The sequence below is a fragment of the Hordeum vulgare genome, unplaced genomic scaffold (genome assembly GCF_904849725.1).
Source record: "Hordeum vulgare subsp. vulgare unplaced genomic scaffold, MorexV3_pseudomolecules_assembly, whole genome shotgun sequence".
Taxonomy (NCBI): domain Eukaryota; kingdom Viridiplantae; phylum Streptophyta; class Magnoliopsida; order Poales; family Poaceae; genus Hordeum; species Hordeum vulgare.
This window is the reverse complement of record NW_025422502.1, coordinates 29,431-49,955: the sequence shown is the minus strand read 5'-3', so window position 1 is coordinate 49,955 and position 20,525 is coordinate 29,431. Positions and strand designations below refer to the sequence as shown.

The 20,525-nt window shown below is 43.8% G+C and overlaps 1 protein-coding gene and 1 non-coding gene across 2 annotated transcripts; both read right to left on the bottom strand.

The window, feature by feature from the left end:
• Window positions 1–24: 24 nt before the first annotated feature.
• TRNAD-GUC lies at window positions 25–98 on the bottom strand. The gene has a single exon. It is a non-coding gene; the product is annotated as a tRNA-Asp (tRNA).
• Window positions 99–13,847: 13,749 nt separating this feature from the next.
• LOC123418193 (ATP synthase protein MI25) lies at window positions 13,848–15,274 on the bottom strand. Its single transcript, XM_045106959.1, has one exon. The coding sequence runs from the start codon at window positions 14,551–14,553 to the stop codon at window positions 13,975–13,977; it is 579 nt and encodes a 192-aa protein (XP_044962894.1). The 5' UTR covers window positions 14,554–15,274; the 3' UTR covers window positions 13,848–13,974.
• Between the last annotated feature and the right edge of the window lie 5,251 nt (window positions 15,275–20,525).

Here is a 20,525-nt window from a genome sequence, read left to right as displayed (position 1 = left end):
TCGGGCAGGAAGAGGAAGATCGGGCGGGGAAAACGGGGTTCGAACCCGCGACTTCTGGCGTGACAGACCAGCACTCTAACCAACTGAGCTATTTCCCCCTTTCGTAACTACTGTCGATTCAACAGTCACCTACCGGTTACCTTTGTAACTATACCAAAGTAGCTGTACAACAGAATGCCCTTCGCCTTTAGTACTTTTCTTTTTCTTTTGACGACAGTAGAAAGAAATGGCTCTGCTCGCTTAGAGAAGGGGCTCCGCGCTCTATCAGCTATCAGTTAGTTGGCGCTACGCGCGACTTCAGTTGACAAAAGCGAACAAGATAGCGCTAGCGCCCGCGGAGAACTTTCGTTTGTTCGCCTTCTAAAAGGCCTACTGACCTGCCGGTGAAAAGCCGGTTACAAAAAAAATAATAAGACGTAGTGAAAAAGTACCAAAACAACTGAAGCCTACATCCCACTACGTCTGGGTTCCCCCTTCCTATGAACCTTGAGTCAATAGGTAGGGTCAACTATACCAAAGTGGAAGGGCCACTATCTAAGCTATTAGTGGGCTGGTTTGAACTATTGATTTACTGAATCGAGTGAAGCTGTGTTGCGTAACATATAGGTCGCCAAGGCCTAGAAGTACAAGTGGTCGCCCTAACGGTCACTCTCAAACTCACTACTTGAGTGACGAAAGTCACTTTTATTCTTTAATAGGGCTTGCCAAAGAACCCCTCCGGGGCCCCGGGAAGAGGAAGAAGGAGATAGAGCAAAGGTCTCCTCTTTCTGTCCGCTCTTCCCGGCATGTAGAGATCCGATTGGGCTTATAGTTTAATTGGTTGAAACGTACCGCTCATAACGGTGATATTGTAGGTTCGAGCCCTACTAAGCCCATCTGACCTGCTTAATCAATGACTCCGGTAGTCACCTGAACCACTCTCTCGGATAGCCCACAGCCTCTCTTCTGGATGCGAAAGAAGATTCGATCAACGTACAAGGTTTGCCTTCTTGTGAGAAGGAGGGTTCTGAATTGTGTTCTCAGTGCAAAGGGAGTCTTTGAGAAGGTTCCGTTTTTCTGAAGAGAGAGAAGATCAGTAGAGCAGTCCGGCAGCTGTTCGGGGGTCAGCTTTGGGATTTGCCTGATCGACCCCTACCAGTGTATTAATCTACAAAAATGAAGATTGACATTCGTCAATTTACCGGATCTATCCTCTTCTACTAACTTTACAAAATGGAAGGGAAAATGTGAAGACCAAAGATGTCAACTACTAAGCATAGTCAATTGCAAATCGGCCGGTTGGTTTGCTTCTCTCCAAGTATGGGAGATTTTCCAATCTTCGAAAGACGCTCGTACTTTCTTGATCTTATGAAGAAGGGGCTTTCCTTAGCTGCGGACTTTGGGATCTTGAGAGTAGACCATGTCTTACGTTAGGGAATCCGAATCAATCCAAATCCTCTGACACTCCTTTTCAGCTGCTATTTGAATACATGTTCAGATGCAAAAGAGCTCGACTTCGAGTATGGTCTTGTTCTTAACTGCTTGAGAGAACGCATATATCCCCTTTTTATTGCTAAACCTCCACAAGCCTTCCCATGCTCGCTAATTGAACCGTCCGTCTTCATCTTAATCCATTCGTTTCCCGGTGGTCAACACACAATAGAATATGTTTGTTTTTGATCGGATTGAGACAAAAGTCCCATTTTTTAGGATGTTCGCCGATTCTTCCTCTTCTTTCTCTCATAAAACTGGAGATACTAGCTTCTAATCTGCATATTTTTGCAAATCCTTTTCCATTTGGATTTTTGAAAACATTAACTTACCTCTAGAATTAAACTATATATAACGTTGACGTTCCGCCAAAATGTGCCAGAGCGAGTGAAAGGCAAGCCTACCCACGGTGTTAACTTGCCATCCCCAACAAATCTGCTAGCAGCCCATTCGAGTTCCGCTTGGAAACAAGAAGCTCTTCTTTATTTGCGTTTTTTTGCCCAAGATAAGCCCATTTTCCAGAGCCAAGCCTATTATAAGAGTTCAACTGCCATATTCGGATGGAGTCCAAATGCTTGCATCTTGGGCTGAAGAATGACCCAATTCCTTAGCTTCCATGCATTAATCATATCCGGGGATGTGGGAATAGGGAGATGCCATCCATCTACACGACACGATAGCTTAAGCAAAGAATAGAGAGAGCTAAGCTAGAATACAAACAAAAAATATATTCCACTAGCGTAGGCCTACCATAGAAAAGTCTAAAAAAACCTTTTCTTTGTCTGTCAGCGGGAGAGAAAGCAAGCTTACGGTGCTTTGGATGTTAATGTTTTTGTAGGATACTAAGCACCTATATATATATACATTGTTTTATACTCCTCTGTACAAGCGTATAAGAGCTATTATGCTCGATAAAAGGAAGTTTATGAATAAGTAAGTCTTTCTTTTTTGAATAGCCGGCGGGAGAACTTACTTTTCCGGCTATCGTATGAACAATGCCGTCCGCTTTTCTTTTTTTAGTTTCCATGGATCTCTCCGACGAAGTAGCGGAAGCATGAAATGCTATTCACGAATGAGCATTGCTATCTGATTCCTACAAAAGAGATAGGGGAAGCTCACTTTTGTCAAATGGGGCTAGAAAGCATAGAACCCCGTCTTAAATCAACCGGTGAATCCAGAATCAAAGTGAGGAGAACAGGATATGTTATGAGAAGAGTGACGTGGGAATAGATTGCATTTCAAAAAGAATCTATACACTCAATAAGCCAGAACGGGAAGATTCAACTGCAAAAAGAACTGGTACGGTGTGAGAAGAGGCCTATTCTCAATAATGAACAAGATGATGCAGCTCTAGTTGCTGGAGGCAGAGGACGTGGACGCGGCAGGAATAGATCCAGGGGGAGGACGCGAATAAAAAAGGCTATGAGGATCATAAAAATTGAGGTGGAGGGAGATTGTATAACTAAGGATCGAGTAGAGGAAGACGTCAGTCTTTCAGTTGTAGATGATCATTACCGAAAAAGATGTACATTCGAATGAAAAAAGAGGGCCTGTCCGAGAGGAAATAAAGAATATTCATTTGCGGATTCTTCCGAACAAGCAACGGATTGAGCAACTAGCGCGAAAGCCGTTGCGCGTTAGCGCATCCGTTTTCTTGCTCGGGAACGAGGGGACTAAAAAAATTGTCAAAAGCCATCTTTCTCTTTAACTAACTAAGTATTCTAAAAAATATGTCTATGAGGTATTTTGACTTAATGGGAAGTAGGCATCTCATTCATAGGCAAGAGCAGGCCGGCCTGAAGGCATGAACTGAAGGCAGGCAAGAAGGCATTAAATGGCTTTGAAGGATGCGGTGTAAAGATGCGGAGTACAGTATCTTTCTTTCTATAAAAATATATGGAATCCGCGATCCTATCCTATTTTTGAAGTCATTTTTGCATTCGAAATTATTTTCTTTCGCAAGAGCACTCAAACATAGATTGAAGATCTTCAGTTCTTCGGTCGGCAGCCGCAGTCAGTAATAGCAAGCAGCGTCCCATACTACTTTTCCTTTGAATGTTCATTCTGGAATTGAATGTCACAAACAAGACTCATACTTCAGACTTTGAACTGCTTGAATCAGGAGCTGTAATCCGCAGCTTTAGAGATAGGGGCGGCAGTCACAGCATTGGCAGCAGTGAGCAGAGGTCAAGAAGAAGAAGCGGTAAGAGCAGTTAGAGAGCAAGCAGCGGCTCATCAAACCTTTCTGTTTCGGTTACAGCTCAAGCGGTTTGTTTTCAAGTAAGGTACTCAAGCAAGCTTTCCTCCTGAAGACAGAGTTTCGGGTGAGCTAGCAAAGAAAGTCAGCAGTTAACCGGAAATTTAGGTCAAATTAGCATTTCGTAAGTTTTAGTAAGGCCAGTTATGGGAAGCAGGCCATGGAGAAAGAGAGGAATCAATCGTCCAACGCTATGTTAACAAATACGTGAAAGGTTTGATTATTCCATACACTTGAACGCGTTCCTTATCAATAGGTTTCGGAGAGACGAGCAATGATTGCTTGACGATCTTCACTGCATGAGACTAGACTTGACTCAAGCTTCATACGAAAGCATTTACTGAACTAAAGCCGTTGAGCCAAGTCAAGCGAAAGACTTATTCGAAGAAAGCTTTAATAGAGTTTGTTGTCCCATGCCTTTCTGATGGTGAACCTCCTACTGCTTCTTCCAATTCTGAAACTGGGATTGGCCTGTTGACTTTGCCCTTCCTTTAGACAAAGAGCCCCCAGTTTCGCCAAAAGACCTCTGCGTGTTGTCATTCAACTCCACACAAGCCTGTCGTTGGGCTACTTGCGTCTTCGGCAGATACAAAGGAGAAGTGACGGTCGGTGAAATAGCCCTCCAACTCGTAGCTCTTCTTGCTTAACGTGAAAACTCTCCTTTCCGATGAAAACGAGAAAGAAAGATGTCAACTACTAAATGTGCTGCTTTGTGAATTTGATACTAGGTAGTTCTCCCCCCTCGGCAGGCAAGTAGCCTTTGCGACTTACATCTCTGCTACAGGAGGGTATGAACCCCCGGATCTAGGCGAGGTGATGGCGGGGAACTCCAACAGGTTTTGGTTTCCTCCTCACTGATTGATGGAGCCCAAGACTGCTTGACGACTTTCGGTGTGGGGTCAGCTTGAGCCGAGGTCGTCTCGTAACAGGAACAGGAAGAATAGCAAACAAGCACACAAGCAGGAATAGGAATATTGGCTGTCACTATCCTCTGGTTAGCAATCAACTACGGAGCTGGCAACTCACAAGCCAGCAAGTCAACCTCTGTCAGATCTTCGGCCCAGTTTATGGACGAAACTGACTCTACTTCCTCATTCAGGCTGATATGAACTGCTAAAGTTTTCATCTTTAGCGTGGATATCGTAGGTATAAATGAAAGAAACTGGAATCAGGAAGTTGTTTCTTTCTCTCGATACGCAGAGGGGAGAGCATGCCCTGTCTCAGGCAGTATATCAGTCGTTAACGATCTTACCGGGACACATCCAATTGAAACTAGAATCCCAACCTCTTTGGAAGAAGCTCCAAATAGAAAAAATTTCAGAGCGGGGAATCTTCCTACAAACTCAAATGTGTTAAATATATATATACCTACCTCTGCCTAGAAAAACTGGAGTTTCAGGCACCCTCGTGGGAGACATTGGATGTTGTCAACCGGCCTTAAAATGCTCATAAACAGCTCTTCCCCCTTTGACTTAGTTTTCGCTCTCCTCTGTTTCTAGTAGAAAAAGCCTGATCCTACTTTGCGAGTCCAACAGGTCTAGTATTCTTTTCTTTTTCGTCTGAGGGAACGTGGTAGCCCTGATCTAGCTAAGACTTGAGATTCCATTCTATTTCATTCTGATCTCGTTATGAGGAAATAGGTGAGGCGAGGCTAAGACAAGATATGGGACTTCCCGCGCTAAGTTGTTCCAATCTCTGTACTTAAGTAACCGAACTCGAAAGTGCTGCTATGAGCTAGATTTGTGCGTACAAGGGTAAAGAAGCGAGCAAGGCTACCTTTCCGCTGGAAATCCTATACCTGAGTGCTATTTGATCAGAGTGAGTTGTAATTGAGCTTGATTTACTTGCTCTTCTATTTGCATTTTTTGTTAAGTATGTGGGTGACTCATCGTCGTGAGATCGGTTGGTCGAAAATTCTTTTCAAGTAGTCTCAGTCGGCGAACTCGGCTCCACAGAAGAAGTCAGTAGTGAATCAAAGAACTCATGCATGTAATCAGTGACTAGGGATCGATCAATCGGATGCAACCGAGCCATACAAAAAGAATTGGAAAAGGGATGACGCAAGAGCAGCGGAAGGTGACTTAGCAACATCAGTCATTTCCTATAGAAAGGAAGGAAAGGATCTCTCTTCTGTCTAGACGAAAGATCTCATTTTTGCTACCGCTCTCCCTCTTATGAGTCTCTGTCAGCCGTTGTTTAGTAGCTTTCAACGCGAGTTCAGTCATTCTCTTATATACTGAAAAGTACGAACTGACTTAAAGCACGAACATGAAGGAAAGGCTGAATTCGAAACATCTTGAATCGGATTCTCTCTTCTCAGAGAGCTTGAGAGTGAAATGAGTGGGCCGGCCAAAGAAGACCACTATGGAAGTGAAAGGGGAGGGCAAGAGCGGTTCGAAGACCATAGCCCGATGTGGGTACATTGGCGTCATCGTCGTATGAAATTCACGCACAAAGGGCGCCGCATCACTCTCAATGGCATTCAAGATAATCCTTCCTGCCGTCCAATCTCTGTCCGTAAGCTGCAAGGATTGCTGAAACGGGGTGCTGTTAGCCAGTGTGTGCAAGTGCGTCAGATTCACCAGGAGCATGATCTGCAAGCAATTACTCTGGATGCTGATCCTGCAGAGCAGACACCTCCAGCTGTTCAAGAACTGCTACAGGAGTTTGATGCTTTGTTCCGGGAGCCAAAGGAATTACCCCCTCGTCGTGCCTGTGACCACCAAATTCCGTTGGTGCCAGGTGCAGTGCCAGTCAATGTCCGGCCATATAGATATGCACCCCACCAGAAAACAGAGATCGAGAAGCAAATCTGTGAGATGATGAACAATGGCATTATTCGTCGCAGCACGAGCCCCTTCGCTTCTCCAGTGCTCTTGGTTCGTAAGAAGGATGGATCCTGGCGCTTTTGAAATATCCTATGCCAGTCGCGGGTTGTCCCAAGCTCAACGTAGGTTCGCAAGAGAAAAAGAGGGGGGTACCTTGTCTGTCGGTCGAAGAAGGCAACAAACAAGTGGAAGCAACCGATGCTTTGGTCATTCTACTCCTTGATGCCAGTCTGTGCTTGCTGTCATGCTGGCAAAAGCGGGGGTTTCGGCCGGTTTTACCTACTATTGGATTTGAACCAATGACTCTCGCCGTATGAAAGCGATACTCTAACCGCTGAGTCAAGTAGGTCAAGCTGAGTCAAGTCAGAGAAAATCGAAAAAAAGAGAAAGCCAACCAAAGCGCAACCAGAGTTCTCCGCGGGGTGGAGCGCTAAGAAAGAGAAAGCGTTATCGCTATACGAAATGAAGCAGCGGCTAGCACACTAAGATAAACCACTTGGTTTAAAAAACTGCTTAGTGGCGTGTGATTTCAACACTATTCCAGAGGTATATGACAAAAATTGTGGGAGAGACCTCTATGTTCCTCAGCTTAAATCATTCTATGATTGTTTACAATTCTGTCATCTATTTTACATGAGGGCTAGAGGGTGGTCTTGGAGCAAGAAAAGTGTTGAGTCCAGGCGCATTATGGTACGACTGAGACTGAGTTGGGCAGGAGCAAGCGGTTGGATTGGCCTGACTCTTCAAGACCAAAGATACTCGGCTTCCTCTTCATCAAGTCACGAAATTCGACCCTTAGTTAGCAGCACCAAAACTAGAGCAGGCCCAAGACAAGCAAGAACAGTCAGTCAGCACCGATCAGGCAGGAAGCAGACAGTAAGCTAAGAATACTGGAAGAAGGTGGTCGCTCAGCCAAAGCCCTAGTTCAACCAGAACAGTAGGGAAAGCGGTAGAGGCCGCTCCGTAGCTTTGGTCGTCGCACTCTAATCCGCTTTAGAAGAAGCAGCTATTCTATTGGACTGCTTGGCTATAAAGCCTATAAGTAAGAACTCTGGGGAAGGAATCCGATCTGCAGATGAAGCAGAAGCAGGCAAAAGGCGAGCGCACAGCGAGGAATTTTCCATACTAGATCGACTCAACATTACCGAATCTACTCTGAGACTCTCTTCTCTTCATGGTTGGCTGTAAAAAAAGAGTCTCTTTAGTCCCCAACTCTATGGATTTTACTTTTTGGCTCAACACCCTGCTCTCGACGTTTGCTCGGGACGGGAGGCTATGAAATAGTTGAAAGCAGATGCAACATTAAAGAAAGTCAATCCAGTAGCCTTAAGTCGTACCGAACACTATGTCCTAATAGTAAGGGATTTCTTTCAACCCGGTGGTAAGCCGGTGGTACCCGGAGAAAACGTTGCCCGAAGGAAGGGACTAAACCCATCTGTTCAAGTAGTAGCCAAGTAGTACCGAAGGAGTATCTCCGAGTTAAGGAGTACCGAAGGGAAGGAAGAAAAACCAAGTGAAAGTAAGAAGTATAAGTAGTAGGCTATCGATTAGGTTTTTCTACTTAATTAAGCTGCTTATGCAAAGTTTTAGAATTTGTTCACATAGGCAGCGTGATTGGGGGCATATTTGTTGCTTCCCAAGGTAGTTAGTTCACCACACAGGCATGTTAGTACTAAACTGCAGAAAACTATTAAGTCATCCAATTCATGCCGCATTGCAAGATTACTCTACCACTCTATAAATGGTATATAGATAAGTGTCTTCACTTCATCAAATGAAAATCAAAGAAATTGAGTACTAACACGTATTGCTATGGATGCTGCAAACAGGCTTTCGGCAGCAATTCCAGAAAAAAGGAATAGGTGTTTTAGCCAGGTCATCAAATCAGGGGGGATATGCCAAGAAGAAATCCATGGAAATCAGCATTCCAAGAACAATAAGTTGGCACTTTCTTTCATATATAAACTATTTATTGAGGGAAAAGATATGAAAAACTAGAGTGGAATCGATTGAATGCACTATCGTTATGCTTTGGCCAACCCTCTTTTCCAAGTTCCTCTTGTTTATCCAATCTGTATTCCAATCAGAAATCCAAGGTAAGATCAAGCCAAAGGGGAATCTAGGTACCGTTGACCCAGGAAATCAAGTATCAAAGGACCCGGGCAATAGGTTTATGACTGAACTGAAACTAGAGCAGGGAATAGCAGGATGCCTATGTTTCCAATACAGAAATCCTTAACAGAACAGAGCACAGACAATAGGGCCAACTATTGATCTTACTTTCCCTCAATAAATAGTTTGGATTGGATAAACAATCCTACTTTCATTCCAATCATAAAACAAGGGAAAAGATCAAGGGAGAAAACCTTCCAAGAAAACTAGTAACCAAACCCTGACGAACTTGCATTTGTTGAGCGAAAAGAAGAGTTCAACAGGAAGAACGTATGAAGAGATTGAGATGTTTGGATCTTGGCTAAATTTATAAGCGAAGAATGCACGTGAAGTATTAAAGGTACATTCGACTATATCTCATTCTATAGAAACCATTTCTCAATCTATAGAAACCATTTGCTTTAGGTAGACGTGATGGTACTTCCACTATTTTGGCATCTTATGGAACCCAATTCGAGATATATAAACTAGATCCTTGTTATTAGAATGATGATCTCTTGGCTATGACTGAGTCATATATTAATGGAAATGGTTTTCTCCTCCGAAAGTCCAAGTTGAGTCCAAGTAGTGGCAAACTAGAATCCTTCTTTTCTTTTCCCTTCGTGGTTAGTTTCAGTTCAAATGACGAATTGAGACAGAAACCAATGGATTCCAGTGGCTGGGGGATCCTATGTCTATAGATAGATTCAAGTACCATTCTATACCCCTTCCCTAGCGCCCTATAGACCTGTTTTGCTAAGTGGGTCCTACTTAGCTGGTCGGCCTAGGGGGGGTGCAATTCAAGAGACAAGTTCTACAAGTTCTCATGGCCGAGATCCCCGTATTGGTAACGCGGCTGGTGCTGACTCGTTCAGAGAACAGACCCCCGATGTTCTTGGGAAGAAAGAGAGAAGGACGGCCCTGTAAGGGAGATCCTGTGTTGGAAGATATTGGTGGGTGTCATCTCGTTCAATTCTGGGTCAAATGACAAGAGGGCCGTTCAAGCAGATTAGAAGTAGATGTTGTTGAGAAAAGGTCAAAGTGCCACTATGGAGGTCGGAACAAGCGTCTACCTACCAAGTGAATTGTGATTGAAATGACGATGGCAACAGGTTGAGCTCTATCCACTGAAATTGAATCCATCGATGCGGTAAAGGACAGAGCAGAAACAAATCCTCCATTTCCCTGCCTTGCGACCGAACAAAGAAGAAATGCTAGAGTGAGGAGACCTGTTGGTTGACCAACTGAAGGAAACGACGCCTCTCCTGCTTTGCTTACTTTTGGCCAGCATTCGTCTTCGGCTTACAGTAGCGTTTGCAGCTCTATTGGAAATCGAATTTCTATGTCCGTCCATAAAAAGCATCAACTTCTAGTGCCGCCATCCACCACAAGAGTAGGTAACCTGCTCGCTCTTTTCTCTATTGGGGGATCTAGGTATATCTTCCAACTCTCCTTCCTGCACACTGGCATACAAAGCAGCCTCATAAACTGCATTTTGTAACTGAACCTCCACAGTTTGAAAACCTAAGGGTGGATCAAAAGGCACCGGTATTCTCTAATCTAACTTGAATTCAGATCAATAATCAAGGGGCACAAGAAGAAGGCAAGAGCGCGGTTCCGGCTAAAACCAACTCTGCGAGGAAAGCAGAACTCAGCGGTGACTGATCCGCTCGAACCACACTACTTACTTAGGCTCACTTACGAGAGCTCCCCTGACTCTGATCTCTGATCTAGTAGATGCGAGAAATCAATCCAACTCCATCTGATCTTATGATCTTTGCAGAGGACAAAGGTACTTTGTATATTTCCTCCATTTATATTCGTAAGAAAGAACTCCCACTATTCGTTTGTATCAGCCTTTAGCGGGTCTTGGTGAATCAAAAAAAGGCGTAGATAATGCGCATTGCTTTTGAGTTCGATTTGAACTAACTAGTTTCCACGGTTCTCCAGGAACCTACCGTTTGTTTGGAGTATAGCCAAGTGGTAAGGCATCGGTTTTTGGTATCGGCATGCAAAGGTTCGAATCCTTTTACTCCAGATTATGAAGACCCGATCGGATTTGTCAAGAACGAGCTAACAACTACAGGGGAAGCGGCTCAGTATCAACATACCACCTGCCCGTCTTATCAATGACAATCATCCGTTTGGATGAGGCCATTCTAAGGGTTGTTTAGGATTGGTATCTGCTCTCTTCCCACGGAGTTCTTGTCCCCATGACCAGTATCAGCAGAGGCAAGACCTGTAAGCATCAAGCCAGCCAAGAAGTAGAAGTTGGTAAAGATGGCACAAACAAAAGAAGAAAGGAACTTGGTTGGTGATCTTACATACGGGAGGCCTTCTATAGAGTGAGGCAAATAGCGATTTTGCTATAGATACTGGGATCAGAAAATGGTAGTGGATGTGGACGCCGAACAGGTGGCACGAAATGCTCGTTCAACGGACGGAGTCATACCACCGCCTCCTCCTGCAAACGAGCAAGTTCTAAGCTTTATCGATCTTCTCCGGCTCACGAAACTCTGGTCTAATGCCCGCCTTTAGAAAGGACCTGTTTCTTCCTATTATTCATATCCGCTAGGGGTACGAAGGAGAAGGAGACCGGATGCGTTAAGCTAGTTGGTAAGAGTTCTTGTCATTATTGATAGTGGCCCTAGAGAAAGAGCTTACGCTGATTGTTCTAACTTCATTCATATTTGATTCCGCAACTGAGACCTTTTCCCACATCTGTGCCAGGAGGGCAAGCGGTCAAAGCAGAAAGGGTTCTCGCTTCTCCGTCTGGAAGGACACCAAATGGACCAAATCCTATCGATCTTTCCTTACGACTCGACTTAAAAAAAAAGGCCGCAGAGGGCTAAAGGCAGTATCTTTAGTCTACCCAACTCCCTTGCTGCCTATTTCCTTTTATACGGTCATTCCGTGGGGCCACAAGCACCATCAATTGCATTATCCCCGGTACCACACATCACTCCAATCAGAATAAGCGGGAATGCTGGTTGGAAAGACAGAGAAATAGAATAATGAGAATCATATGGTCTGCTTGGGAAGATAAGCGAAGAAAGCTCTAAGGTTTCCCTTCCTGCATTCAGAGCTTATCAATTCGTCCCACGCTATATAGTGAAGCAAAGCTATCTATAAATCGAGCATATCTTTTATCCGGAAGGTAGTGGGCTTTCACCCGTACTCGCCCTTCCACTTCACACTTACTAAATTAGGCTGAGTGTATGCGCACATGAAAACAAACAGAAAACGAGTGAGCACTTTCTTTCTATAGACAACGGTCAAGTCTGCGATCCAAACAGTGATGAAAAGAATTATCAAATCATTCGCGGATGGACGTGAAAGAAGGAAGAACCAAATGGCACTGCTTCCTCAAAGCGAGCTTCGGGTACCCGATCAAGGGACTAATGAAACACCAGTACATGTCATACAGAAGCTCCACTCATCCCTCCGCCAGCCCAACCTAAGTTTCTATCGGACTGAGCTATTCTTCAATCCAGTGCCCTAATCCTTTCGAACTTGGGTCCAGAAAATAGTGCTATTGTACAACCTGGGGAAGTAAAAGCACATTCTAAGTGGGCCGCATGGGTCGGCCCTTTCACCTCATTCTTTTCCGTTTCCACGCTCTGAAACCGGGTTCTTTCACTTCAATCTCTCTCATAATCAAGCTGAGATATGATGCTGTTTCATCCTAGAATTATGAGAAATCCCTTGTTGGCTGGGACGGACCCTTAGTATAAGATAAGTCAACACAACAGGTTGTGTCAGTTTCTCAAAAGACATGGGCTCGCCTTTCGGGGTGACTAGCTGCATTCATTGGTTTGCTTTCTTCCACCAACTTCACAACCATCCTTCGTTGATGACAGGCAAGCTCAACCACAGTTTCCGTAGTTTGGTTCAATTCATTCGGCATTTCCATTTCCAATTGGTAAGTTATATTTTCTCCGACCCAAGGAAGAAGATCACAAGCGGGAGTCCCCTCTAGGAAGAGATGCTTTCCAAAGGCCGTACGCTACTGTTGAATGGCCAAATAGGGATTGAAACAGAGTAAATAACTAGAGTATCCCGTCGTAGTGGTAGCTGCATTTACGCGACCGGGTCCGAGCCACGGGACAAGACCAAATTGGATTGGATTTGTCACATCCGCGGATGGAAGACCGTAGATTTCTCACTTTCCCTACTCGGAGAGCACGTGTATGTAGTCCGCCTGTATCTACTTATTTATTCGGAGAGCGCCATTAATAGGATTCAGAAGTCGTACAAGCTATGGCGGAGCCGTTTACCAATGCACCCAGTTCTCCTCATATTTGATTCTTTTTTTGGTATCATTGGTTCCACGTACGTCTTTTGGGCGAGCTTTCTTCACTGTCATCAAAACCAACGCTCAAACCGAAGCTTTCCGAGCAGTTGTTTATTTCTCACTTTAGCTGCTGTCGTTTTCCTCTTCCGAATTAAGCGAGTGAAAAACAAGGGGATCAGAAGAACAAACAATAAGAATGAGGGATTGAAGTCCGTTTCCTTCGTATCGTATTTCAACGGATCGGGTAGTTCTAGTCTTTTTTGATTACTCCTTCCTTTTTCCCATCATTTGACATAACATAATTAAGAAACTGTTTGATGGTCAACGGAACGAGTAGAGAAGAAAAATGCCCTTATTCCAAAGGAAGTGAGTGCCAAAGCGAAAATAGAGTAAAGAACAAAAGAACGAAATGCAAGGGTTGCATCCGCTGTTTCAAGTCCGGACGGTTCCTCCGCTAGGTTATTGAGTTGGCTCCCCCGTTATTCTTCATCAGACAACGCACACTTAATGGAAAAACGAGGTATCTTTTTGGAAAACTTCTCTACTTACGACTTTGTTAGCGCTTTGAGGGCTTCACTATGTTCTCTGAAATCTTGTATAAATAAGAAAGAAGTCTTTCTCAGGAGATGACTCTGCTGATACCGAGTTTCAATGCAAAATGGCTCCCGCTTCTTCTGAAAGAAAACTGGGGAAAAATCAATATGGAGCCGTCAGAGGCTTATCTGGCCGATATGACTTCCAGAAATTCTTTCCTGATAAAAACCTAAAATGGAGGGGTTGGGGCTTTGGCTCCAGGCTCAAACTCTATCTTGTGGTAGACTGCCCTCCTAGGGAGCGCTTGGGCAACTAACTTGTGGGGCATGACATCCCAAATTCATCATTTACATTAGGAATTTCCTGATAAAAAGTCTTATGTGTATTGGATCCGCTCTTCTGTTAGCATGAACACATGAATGAGATTCTTCTTATTCTTCCTAAATAGAACCCCCCACCCTCACCTTTCTTAGGACTATCAAGCCTTCTCGAATTAGGTCTATGGTAGAAGCTTTGAACGTAGACCCGGATACAAATCTTTCACTCACTGAAAAGTGAAAACCTGTGACTATATCGTCCTGAAGACGGATGCGGCGGGAAGAAGTGGCATTTAGAAGTGTTGCTGACTTTACATTTAGGTTTCGGCATAACAAAGCTTGCACTGTCTTTTCGCACTTAGGCGCACAGCGTGCCGTTGGTAATGATTCTACTACGGTGCTGCAAATTCGCAAGCTGATCCTAAGTAATCGTTGTTCTTCATTGGATTCCTCCGGAATTACTTCGTTAGGATTGAAGAATTGCTGCAATTCTTCCTGAATAGACTCGATTCTCCCGTCGAGAGTTTCTTTGAAAGTCTTACCTAAACTCTTCCGACTGAATATGAGAAAGCCTATAAAACAACGAGCTACTATCATTTCTTCATTATAGATTGAGATCTTCTTCGGACTTGATGCACAAATAGATGGAATAGCAGCAAATAGCATATTTCTATCCTTCATATCCGTAGAAATCAATCTCATCTCCAGGTAACTCCATCTTTTTCAGCTCTGCTCCCGAAAAGAGAAAGGAGACTGAGATAGGGGTTGTCCTTGGTTTTTCCAAGGAAAGCCTGATTTAGCATGTAACGTGAACATGAGCGGACACCCACACAATCGAGATTTGAAGAAAAAGTACCATACCATTGTTGTTTTTAGGGCGAAAAAGAATGGGTCATCTTTGTCAATTGATAACTGAGTGAGAGAAGACAATCACGTTCTTAAAGCGGTCGGTTCGCCGGATTCACAACCTTCCCCTATTGGCCGGCTGCCCGTGAAACACATAGGCTCCTATCGCATTTATCGATCGAGAATGGTCTCATCACATCAACACTTTCTATATGTTATTTCGAGATTCGAAGAAGCAAGCAAGTTTATAGGGCATATAGTTGTTTTTTTGTAGGGCGAGCCAAGATCTTATCTTATTTGCAGGTCGTATAAATGAAATGATTGGAAAAATCATATTTAATTTGGAGGTGCGTAGTGTCTTACGGGGCTGGCTCACAATACAACAATTATCGCTACTGATTCCAGATAGAATGTTGATACCGGTGGAAAAGCACTTCTTTCTATGTATAGGGCAGTGAACTAAAAAAAAAGTGTCCTTTCTCGATACATAACATTGTATAAGTCAACCCAAGTCGCTTCTTCATCTCCGGGAATCCGGTAAGGTACTTTTGGAACACCAATGGGCATATTAGATTCATATTATTATATTTAAGTAAGAAAACTACACTTTAATATATAAACATAAGAATGGAAGAGAAAGAAAGAACCTGAGAAGAGCTTAGTTGGAACTCTTTACCGGGATCATAGGGGCTATGCTCCCCTCTCTCTGTCTCAGTCCCAGCCAACGGCATAGCAACACCTACTCTTCCTTCTGATGCAGCCTTCCTGGATCCATAATTTGGCTTCCTCGTTTATTGATTGCTTGCAATCGCCACAACACCATTGAGTGAGCGTCATAGAATCCTCAAGGCGTGAAGTAGAAGTTCTTCGAACCTTGATTGTGTGTGTTCGTGCCCACTCCAATAGAGCATTTGGCCCTGTGAGCTTTGACTACGAAAGCTACCTATGTCAATCAGTATAGCCACTAGAGGGATTGGAACAGGTATATTCCTTCTCAGACAGTACTTTAAGACAAACACGGTTCACAAGGTGGATTTTCTATCTATTAGTTGACTACGGAGCTTCCTCATCCCGACCTATCTATATGTGAAAAGCTCTCCGCCAGAATCTTCGTAGTAGTAAGTCGTGGGTTACAAGCTGTCCCTTCCTCAAACCACCCCGCAATAGATATAGGGTTTACCAACCTCAGGCATGGACATAGACACCAGATCATTTTGATCGAGGACCCATTTTAGGAATAAAAAGGATAGAGACCAGACGTAGTCCAATCGGAAGGTCGTGCTTTAGAGAAAGACTTGTGTTCTATAGGAACAGCTGCCTATGTTCACCCGGCTGCCCTGCCTGTCGCAGAACCGCTGTGAAGCATCCATTCTATTCAATTAGAAATAGCATCTATAACTAGTAGTAGACGGTTGCTTCGAGGTCTCACAGGTCCTGCTTAAGCGAAAATGTAGTTGTGGAAGTAGTCTTGCCCACTTTGCCTTACGCTCATAGAGATCTATAAGTATCCCGCCGAGTCCTAGTAGGTAAGTACGCTCGGCCCAGTACTAAACTTTAGCATTAAAGCCAGAGTCCTTCTTTTCATGAATGTTCAGGAAGAAGAGAATCCCTAAGTTAGAATTGAATGCCATCCCATTTCCTAAAGAAAGAGATTTCCAATATACGTGAATCACGAAAGAACCAATGCTGTAACTTGCTTCATCCGGCATTATAAGTAATCAATGAGATTTGCTTCCCCTAGCCCCGTCCTTCCATCATAGCTTAGTTAGCTAGCTAGCTACTTCATTTTGTGCTAAAGCCCCTCGATACATAAGTGCTCTCATTCCTAGAACCCACCCGGGGCGAGTTGGTAACCGTAAACCTTTGATCTACGAATTCAAGTGAATGAAAATGTAGATCGATTTTCTCCTACTTCTGTAACATAACTTCTCTACGGATAAGCTTCAACTACTGAATGAAGAGATAGTGAGACCTACCTAGCAACGAGAAATACTAGAACTGAAATTCCTTGCCTTGACTCGCCTACTTCTCCAGTCTTTGATGTTGCTTTCCTGGCTTTCGATTCCTATTCGTCTGATGTGTTGATGCTTGAGAAGAAGCTTTGGCACTGACACCTTACTTTCTTTCGCATAGGGCTTTAACAGATAAACTCTGTTACAATACTTTATGCTGTAAAACAAGAGGAAGAAAAGTGCACTATAAGTCTTGTCAAACAACTGATTATCCGCTGTAACCGAAGCATTTGTGCCTCCCCATCAGAAGCAATCAGTGAAAGCACTCCAATATTAGCAAGTTGAATGGCTAAATATGTATCAATTCACTAACCATTTGCGCTGGTGTCAGATGTGACACATACAGCCCAGTAGTCTGTCCTCGACAGGTTATATTGATCACCAGCATAATGACCAACAGAAAACAGATAGTGGGGTACTAAGAGAGGTTATGTCGGAGCTGAAACCAAAGGAAGTAGGAATTGGGACAATAGGAGATATACAAGGTGAGAGAATAGCTTCGGGGTGGGATCAGATGAGTTTGCACAGCGTTACTTTGTTGACGGAAAATCGAAGTCCTTCGCGTTCGGAGGAGGAAACCTCCAAGGCGGCATACGTTAGTCTAATGAAATCAGAAGATAGCGATATGGAATACTGGTACATCCTCCCTATTAGAGAATAGTATGTGCATAGTACTTAATTTGAGATGACTGGAGTAGTCATAAGACTAGGATCTCATGCCTTTGCTAAAAAAGAATAAGAGAAATGTAGCTACGCTTTCATGCGGCTGACCGTGTTCTAGTCTAGCACTACGCAGGGTTGGCTGCCTCCCAGTCCCACCACATTAGCCTTATATTTACCAAATGAAAGGGAGATTCAAATGGGTTCTGATTCTTGCTTTCCTCTCTCCTCTAAGCACGGATGGATCGAAACTAAACGAAAGGGAAGTAAAGAGCATTTAGTCAGTCTAAAGCTGCAACTGGTGGATTCACTTTTTCATAGCTCGCTATTACTGCTCACATCTGCCTGTCTTTAAGGGGAGCTGGTGGAGGATTTGGTTTTCTCAATGCCTTAGGCAAGTCATTTCCCTACTTGACTTTTATCCCACTCTTCTTTTGACATCCACTTTCTTATTCACACTAGGCTTGTGCCGTGGATTCTTCTCTGATTTGACTATAGCTGTGTGGTCAATAACCCGCTTTGCTTCCAGTTCTTGGCCTGCTTGCGCCATTGCCGGGACTTCCAATCGGAAAATCTTCTGTTGGCAAGCTCGCATCCTCGTAATGGCTTCCCCCTCGAATGGTAGAAACAGTGAGAAATAAGCTCTCTTCGATAAAGATAGAATGCCACAAAGCCCGTGGTTACAGTAAAGTACACATGTGGATATTCTCTTGCGACACCTGCACTGTCTTCACTCACTATCTTATTGCGGTCATATCGATACTGCTAGCTGTTTCTTAGTCTCGGTATAATCACTCGCTGTGTAATTGGCTTTGTTCACTTGGCTCTCGTAGAGGAACAATCGATATTACTATTACGCAAGAGAAGGATCTCCGACATGTATCTGATGAATGGCTAAGCTACCGTCTGACGGAACTTTCTTCCCCAAGGAAATGCAGATGCAATCTACTTGGAATAAAGGGTCTTGGCATGTAGTTGACTTCATAATGAAGAGCCAGAAGTTTAATGTCACTAGCTTCATTCTTACAGAAATTGATCAAGCTAGAAAGAAGGGATTTCCACAAGAATCTTCTCTTTGCACCACACATCATGAGAATGATATTGAACAAGAGTCAGCTCAGCCTGCCTCTTCCTTTGCTCCCCATTTTTAGACTTCTACAAGTCGATCTTCTTACGATGGAAATCACGAAAAAGATCATTCGCTCTTACCTCGTCTGGAGCAGACGAAACGTCTTTTGTTTGGCCTTTGGCCTTTTCATTTCAGTACCGAAGCCGAGTAGATCAATCAGATGACCATGGGTATGAGTCTCTTGTTTCACCTTCAGGTGTCCCATTTCTGCATCCGTTCTTGTAAGCGATAGCGATCCGTTGACAAGAAATCACTTAGATTAATAAGGTTTTGTGACTACGAGTTGCAGAAAGCGGCGCAGCCAATGGCCTGGGCTTTGAGTGGTATGAATTGAATAAAATATCATAATAAGCACGGTCGATCAACATTGGGGTCAGCATTAAGAAAGAGAAACCATGGGATATGGCCACGATGGACTTTATTGAGGGCCCGGCGCCAGGGAACTATACTCGCTAGCCCAAGCTACTGGTTTTATTTATAGAGTCAAGGGTGAGCATGTGACTGTGACTAAATAGCAGCGTGCCTTTGGCTCGCAGTATTGGAAAAAGATAAGAAGCACGGTAGTCGATCGAAGAATAGGTTCCCATCTTGGCACTCTCGCTCAGAGATTCTTTCCTTCTTTTTCCCTTGGTCGATACAAGGCCAATAGAGGATGATGACGAACTACGCCCATCGAGCGCTTCAAAACCGATTGACACTGGTGATTCAGTAAGTTGACTACTTTGTTCGCACTTTCTATTTGCGTAATAAAAGTATGCTCCTTTCCCTCCTCCAACTGCCAGAGTTCACTAGCGCGAAAGAAAAATAGATGGATTGAGCGACGGGACATTAACCTGGATTTAGCCCTCCTCTCTACTATCTACTGGCTAGACCTCAGTTTAGAGCAAAGCGTGAACTCTGCTTCTAACCATCAATAAGATTGACTCGAACAAGACTGGGTTCCTATGAAAGTGAAAGGCGGAGGTATCCTTGGACCCCAGAAGCTAGTTCCAGTATCCTCATTTCTTTGGACACCAAACATGCAACATATCTTCCATTGGCATTAACACATCATAGTGAAGCTTCCTTCACTGAACAGATCTTCAGCAAGAAGTGACTAGTTGTCATTCCAAACTCCTAACCTTTTGTTTATCTCTTGCTTGCTTCGATTATAAATTCATCAAATGAAGGATTCAGAGCTTTTGTGTCCCTACAGTTAAGTACCAATATCTTTATTGTCCGTCCAGCTATTCAGGAAAGGAAGGCAATCGATTCAATTCATTCCCCAATTTCAGGCTTGGTGCTGCGCATTATTAATAATATCATATAGGAAGATGGACTAGCTCGAGACCTTGGCTTCAACCAATCAATTGAATCTTGGACACATTGAATTCTTAGATATTGCTTAAGGGATCACCACATATATTTATCAGATTATCATGTCTGTCTCGTCTTGCTATTTCCATCGACCAACCATGAGAGTGTTAATCAACTCCACCTGGAGGAAGTGTCAAAGGCGTCTGTCTATCAGTTATCGATAGATCGAACAAACCTAAAGGATCTGGTGGTTGTGTATGGGTCCACCTTGCACTTCCAATTAAGAAGCTAAAGGCAGTGGGACAGATAGACTAGAATGGGCTGGTTTTTCAAAAGACTTGAACACCCATCCGATATAGACTCATCGAAGGCAATGCGATAGGTCGTAGCCTGGGAGATAGGGGTTGAGCAACCAAGCGAACAAGGGCTCGTACTGTCGGAGGGTCCACAGGTTCCATTCTTGATCTGATTTCTCGCTATCTTATTCGGTGGTACAAAACTAAATACGACTCCTATTCTTGCCCGATGTAGGTAGCCACGCCCACTCTAATTCCATCCAATGTATACCACACTTTGGTAGAAGTTAAGCGCTTAAGCAGCTCCAGAAGCTGCAGAGAGGTGAAAGCTGGAAAGCCAATAGCCAGAATTCTTTTGGCAATAGTGGAATAGCCAGCTAATACTGGTGCAAGCTCGGGTATCGAGCAACACTACCTAGTAACCATACCATACCA